The following is a 7,119-nucleotide window of genomic DNA, read 5'->3' as shown; positions in this document are numbered from 1 at the left end:
CCTTGACTTTTCCATCTGTATAATGGGCTGATATCTGGTCTTCCTAATAGAGGTTGAAGGATGCACTGGTTAAAACTTCAGGCTCTGGAAACAAATTGTCTGTAATCTGAGAAAGGTGTGCCCAGACTCCTTATCTATAAGACAGGAATGGCAGTACCTCCTCACAGTGTTATTGTGAGGAATAAATGAATTAATACTACACAGTCCTTAGACCAGTGCAATATATGTTTCCTACTTCATCTTTATTTCTATAAGTTTAAAGGAAAAAATATGTAATGAATAAGAATAAAGCATAAAAATTATAAAAAATATGATGTAGGTATAAGGTTTTCAACAAGAAAAAAAGAGAATTAATTTATATCTACTTATCAGGGTAGAGGATGAAACCCAGGTGTCATTCCTAAGTCTTGTGTTGGCCAGTGAAGTGAACAGTGATGGTTTGAGGCCTCATCTGAACCCTATTAGCTGTTTTTCCCCACTTTAAATGACCTCTTTCATTTTACAACTAATGCATAGAGAGGTGATATTATAGAAAAAATTAGGAAGTGCATAGAAGTGAAAATAGCAAAACAAATGTCATGGTACCCATTACCCAGAGATCATTGTTACTAATTCTTTTCCTTGTCTTTCTAGACTGTTTTGTGATCTATTGCTATAATGCATACTTCTCTTATAAACGGTATTTCTCAAAACAAAGAATATTTCAAAGTTTGTTTTCTTAAAATGTCTGTATTGAGCATTTTGGAACATCAACTTATATACATTTAAAATATATTTATTCTTTTACATGTAGCTGTCCAGTTTTTCAAGCACCATTTATTGAAGAGACCATCTTTTCTCCATTGTATAGTCTTGCCTCCTTTGTTGTAGATAAGTTGACCATAGGTGTGTGGGTTTATTTCTGGGCTTTCTATCCTGTTCCATTGGTCTATATTTCTGTTTTTTGTGCCAGTACCATACTGTTTTGATTACTGAGCTTTGTAGTATAGTCTGAGGTCAGAGAACCTGATTCCTCCAGCTCTGTTTTTCTTTCTCAAGATTGCTTTGGCTATTTGGGGTCTTTTGTGTCTCCATACAAATTTTAAAATTATTTGTTCTAGTTCTGTGAAAAATGCCATTGGTATAATTTGATAGGGATTGCATTGAATCTGTAGGTTGCCTTGGGTAGTATAATCATTTTGACAATATTGATTCTTCTTAATAACCTAAATGGGAAAAGAATTTGAAAAAGAATATATATATATATATGTATAACTGAAACACTTTGCTGTATACCTGAAACCAATACAGCATTGTAAATAAACTATAGTCAAATATAAAATAAAAATTGCCTTTAAAAAGTATATTTAACCAGTACTGGTATAACGTTGTTTTAGTACCATCATTTATTGAAATTCTCTCTTTTTGACCTGTGGTTAGAATATCTTACATACGTTTGCCATTATAAATTGCGTTGTACTGAGTATCTTTGAACCTCCCACAGTGCATTCCTGTGGGATTGTTTCTTTAGAATAATTTCCTAGAAATGGAATTTTGATGTCTGATGCTTTGGGCCAGAGTGCCCCAGCACATTGCTCTGCAGGAGAAGTTAAACGTTGAGGGCTCACGTGGCCTCTCTGTGGCTCCTCGCTCTGGAAGAGGGCAGGCGGGAGCAGAGCGAGGTGGGGGGGGGCAAGGCCCTAGGAGCTAGACACACCTGCTCCGCATCCCCGCTCTGGGCTTCGGGGGAGCTAGGATCTTAAAGACACTCAGTGTTCTCAACTGCAAAATATTTTGAATGAAGTGAGCTTCCTAGGCGTATTATTAGCATAGGTCCTGATGCTGAGTAAATGCCAGTTCTTATTATATAATGCCCAGGGCCTCTGTAAAATAAGATTCTTATATATAAGTAAGGAACATATAAATAAATGTGTGCATGTATATGCATACACATAAACATACACATGCATATGCACATGCACATACATATACATATATGTACTTGTACATACAACACCTGTGTACCTAAATATAAAATAAAACACCTACACAAAGTAAGGTCAGTTGCCTCCCCTGAGTAATATGGAGGAGACAAGAATTTCTAAAAATGTTTGTCAGAGTGGGTGATTTATTGACAGGTGTTTAGAAATCTACAAGGTGAATTGAGAATTCAAAGCACCGTCAGAAATAAGGTGAAAACAGAGGGGGAGCAGGTGGCGTGTTAAAATACCATCACTCGTAGCCCCTGCCACTAAACTGCCACCTCCGTCCACAGTGCCCGTGTCTGTGGGTGTTGGTCTGGTGGATTTTCTGGCTAATTTAGTACCTCCTGATGTAGTCCTATCACATCCTCAATACCGTGGACCCATGGACTCCAGATCCTCAGCTGGTTGTGGATCCAGAGCTGGGGCAGTGGTTTCAGCTAGAGCAATGCAGACCCCTTAATTAGCTGGGATTTGTAACCCAGTCAATGGTTCAGAAAGGACTGGTCCAAGCAAAGTCTGCCACCCCAGACCACTCCCAGGAGGGGAACACATTGTAGGCTGTTTCTTTCCAGGAACACTTACTTTCAAAAATGCGTCCTCCATAGACCATAGACTGGCGGTTGCTGAGGGGGAGGGGGGTGGGGGAGGGATGGAGCAGGAATTTGGGGTTAGCAGATGTAAGCTTTTATATATAGAATGGATCAACAACAAGGTCCTACTGCATAGCACAGGGAACGATATTCAATATCCTGGGATAAACCATAATGGAAAGAATATAAAAAAAGAATGTATATATACATATCACTGAATCACTTTGCTGTACAGCAGAAATTAACACAACATTGTAAATCAACTCTACTTCAATTAAAAAAATGATGCATCCTCTACTTTTCTTAGTTGTCCATTTTCTCTATGTTGAAGAGCGCTAATATATTGATTTTTTAAAATTGAAGTAGAGTTGATTTACAGTGTTTCAGGTGTACAGCAAAGTGATTCAGTTATACACACACATACATGTATATGTATATATATGTATACATTCTTTTTCAGATTCTTTTCCATTTTAGGTTATTACAAGATACTGAATATAGTTCGCAGTGCTATACAGTAGGTCCTTGTTGTAATATATTGATTTTTAAAAGTTTGTGCAACTCAGAAGGCCTTAAGCGCTTAGAAGACTGGACAATTAAGAGGAAAGGTCCTTAGGAGCTGCTGGCCATTGACAGGTGACTTGTTAACTTTGGGCTGGAAGCTGCCACCTCATTCAGTCCTTCCTGTTCTCGCCTTTCAAGGAGGAAGATGAAGGCTCGTGCTCCGCCCCCTCCCGGGAGGCCCACCACCCCCAGCGTGCACAGAGGACAGAGACCTCCCCGCGATGCGTCCCCCAGCCCCCCGCGGAACCCGCTCGGCAGGACGGAGACGCTGGACGGCAGGGTGGTGGCCATGACCGTGGTGCTGCCTAGCGGGCTGGAGAAGACGAGTGTGGTCAACGGCAGGTAAGGACCCCGCGCGGCGAGGAGGGCTCTGCCGTCCAGTTCGCAGATCCACTGAGACCTGAGGCGTGGGCGCATCCCCCCCGCGCTGGGCTGGACCAGGGCCTCGGGGTGTAAATCTGGGCCTAGTGACAACCTGCAGTGTCTCAGGCGGCCCGGCTGCGTGCCAGCTGGGCCACCACGTGCACCCTCATCCTTAGGACTGCAGCTCACTCCTGTTAGAGGTGGGCTCAGAAGGAAGGGGGCTCTCAGGCCCATAAGCACCTCCAAGGAGGTGACCGCCACCACAGGTGGAGCCGGCATCCTTGGCCCTGAAGTTGCACAGCGGGGGGGCAGCCCCCCCGAGTGACCATCCTCAGGTCCACTTACAGACTGACTCTCGGAAGTATGAGTACCGTCAGTTATCAATTTTCCAAATGGAAACAATGCAGGTTTAGATGAAGGAATAAAATCCGACCCGTGGAGTTGACGCTGATGGGAATCGATTTCCAGACCCTCGATTCCCACCTGCACCCTCATTGGGAGCTGATCTGCCTGCGAAGGTGCCTGTGGCCGAGCTCACACGCTGGTTCTTCTTTCCGTCGCTTCCCAGTCGTAAGAGGCAGGACGGAAGCATTGGTAATACCCCACTAAGAGTATGAAGGGTGTTATTACCCATAGAATTTCTAACTTGATGTTTGATATTTATCAAAATAGATCGTAATTATACTGTTTGAGCAATTCTGCACTACAGTTATTAACTCAATCCATAATAAAAAAATTTAACAAAATCACAGGAAACAATTCCATTTACATGTTTAGACATTTTATTGTGCAGAATATGATAGAGTGATCAATTATAAAAACATTTAAGCTTAAAAATAGTTTTGTATAATTCTGAGGCAGGAGTGAATCGGAGTCGTATTTCTAGGAAGCCAAGGAAGGTAAGAAATGATATGAGATATTTAAATCTTAAAAAACTGTTTGCTCGAGTATTTCAAAAATGGATAATGGTGGAAATCACATCACTCTGGGTGTTTTTATTCTTGTGGGTACATCGAAAATAGTGATACAACAGTTTTATGTTAAAATCTTAGTATTCTGATTCTACCCGATATTACATCCTTTGCAACTATTAAATTTTATAAGGAAAATTCCAGGTGACAATTTACTGGCAAAGGGGTACATAGGTTTTTAAAATTATTTTATGGGCTATGTGTACAAAAATTTAAGGAATGTTTCTCCAGGCAGTGATATGTACCTGGGGTACAACATCTTGAACTCTGAAAGGGGATGCAAAGCAGCTTTCCAGAGTGTTAGCAGCAGGGAGCACCGGGGTGTGGGGCTCTGGTGGGGCGCCTCCCTGTGGCCACCACCCCACCAGCAGAAGACTCTGGAGCCAAAGTTAGGACTTACCGTGATCCCTGTGGCCTAGACCTGCAGAAGGCAGTAGCGTCTGTGGGCAGGGTTCACGCAAGAGATATTCAGGTTTCTAAAGTGTCTGTGTTTCTTGTTTTCCAGAGGAATCTTTGTTCTAAATACGCTTTTCCCACTTAACTTTAACTTGAGAAGCAGGCCATATTATCATAGGTTTACAAACTACCTTAACAGACGAGTGTAATTTTATTAGTGACTGTATTACAGTTGACTCACCATTCTTATATTTTTGGCCCAATTTCTAGTTACAGTTATAAAAAAAACACTTTAGTGAAGTGTGATTAACATATAAAAACTGTCCATATTTCATGTGTACAACTTGAGTTTGTGGCTAAGTGTACACCTGTGAAACCATGACTTCTTTGTCTAGTTACATATCTTTTAAGAAAATGGACTCATGGGTCATGTCTTAAATAATACACAGGTCCGATCTTACAGGTGCATGAGGAGAGACAGAATGCCCACTTGTAAATTAAAAATATTATTTTGAAAAATGTTTTCAAACTGAACACATTCTTCTGAGTTTATCTTTAATTTTCTTTTTCTTTCAAAGTAGAAGTTATCACTGTGCCATTTTGCAGTGCGGCTGTGAGAATAGGTTCAGCTGTAGAGATTAAGTATTAAAATACTTTTCTCTTTTCTAAGTAGTAAATACTCATCCCTTCCCCAAGGGTTTCCTGCAGCAGCTTCTGGTCTCCCTTAGCGGCTTGTAACTTGCTGACGCTGCAGCTTCTTGCTTTGGGAATTGGTTTTATGTGTCCTACTCTTCAATAATACAAGAGTGGGCCGAAGTCACATTCCTGACCCTTGCTGAAACCAGATCTACTAAACGTTTATCAGTGTGGTTTCTCTCTTCCATTTTATCAGAGAACATGTCCACCTTTTCGCAGGATAAGCAAGTCGTTTATAATTTACAGTCAGCACCTTAACCACCTTTCCAAACGTGAAAGATTCTCACAAGGAAAACACATTAGTACTTGGAGTCTGATGATTCCATCTGCATATGACAGTGATTTTTCTTTCTCTCTTTTTTTAAAGTTTCCTTTGGATTTAGAAACATAAGTAAAAGTCTCAGTATGTTCTTCGATGAGACATGGGAATGGGTGTTCTGGAACTTTCTTAAGGAAGATGCTCTGGTGCCCTTTTAGGATGGGTGCTACCAGCACTGCTCACAGGGCCACTGCAAGGAGACCGCTGGTCCCATCACTCTAACTCGGGGACAAGTCAAGAGAAGGTCTTTGAAGAGAAAATGCCCTTTGCCAAAAGGGAGCTTCATAAATGGTGTCAAGCAATCGAGATGTGGGTCCGTGTCATTCTGATGTGGTAAATTAACTCATGTCCAGTTGGCATGCAAGTCCAAGGGGCCCGGGACAGGAGAAGGCAAGCCTTTCCTTCGCAGGATGGAGGAAATCTCTCTCGATGTTCAGTCCTGCGATTCTGCCTCTGTGGGCTGTCAGATTTTAAGTTCACAGCAAAATTGAGAGGAAAGCAGCAATATTTCCCACATACCCCCTGCCCCTATATGCACCCAACCTGCCCCGTTATCCACATCCCCCACCAGAGTGGTACCTCTGTTCTAACTGATGAACCTACACTGACACGCCATCATCACCCAAAGTCCATGGCTTACATCAGGGTTCAGTCTCGGTGCTGTACATTCTCTGGGTCTGGACAGATGTATCGTGACATGTATCCACCAGTATAGTATCATGCGGAGTATTTTCACTGCCTTAAAAATCCTCCCAGAGAAAATTCCTGGGACACAAGCCCTTATTGGTGACATTAACTAGAGGTGAATCTCGTTGAACATCATTCACTGGTCCTAATTCACCATTTCTAGTGACTACCTCCCAAATGTTTCTGCCTTACTGAGGCTTTGTTTGTTGGGGCTATATCTAAGAGAAGCTAAAAAAATTACTGTCACATGCAGAATGTCATCAACAGCCTCCAGTTACTAAGTTTCTTTATGAGAATCTTTCCTGTGAGGAAATAGCCTGGTTAAGGGGCAGACCATAGATGATCAACTCCTTGCTTATCCTGTGAAAAGGTGCTGTTATGGTTTTGGATTTGGTGCTAAACCAGTCGTCCTGAGAGTCAGTCTCATTTTGTGAGATCCCGATAGACTGAAAAAATGAAAATGATCATTTATTCGTTGAGCAAAATACATATTGAACACTTAGCTTTCATGAGACACCGGGAGGAGGACATCCCAGCAAATAGAAGGAAATAAATAGCATTTGCAAAAG

General features: G+C 41.7%; 1 protein-coding gene across 17 annotated transcripts in view; it reads left to right on the top strand.

The window, feature by feature from the left end:
* The window catches only part of COBL (cordon-bleu WH2 repeat protein), a 270,313-nt gene that overhangs the window by 86,673 nt on the left and 176,521 nt on the right, over window positions 1–7,119 (top strand). For all 17 annotated transcript variants that reach the window (XM_082473250.1, XM_082473239.1, XM_082473238.1 and 14 more), the window contains one exon: window positions 3,257–3,460. In XM_082473250.1, coding sequence (XP_082329376.1) covers window positions 3,257–3,460 — 204 coding nt within the window. The remainder of the gene's footprint in view (window positions 1–3,256; window positions 3,461–7,119) is intronic.

Source organism: Balaenoptera physalus (assembly GCF_965194825.1).
Source record: "Balaenoptera physalus genome assembly, chromosome: 8".
Taxonomy (NCBI): domain Eukaryota; kingdom Metazoa; phylum Chordata; class Mammalia; order Artiodactyla; family Balaenopteridae; genus Balaenoptera; species Balaenoptera physalus.
The sequence above is the reverse complement of the archived record's forward strand: the minus strand, read 5'-3'. Positions and strand labels throughout refer to the sequence as shown.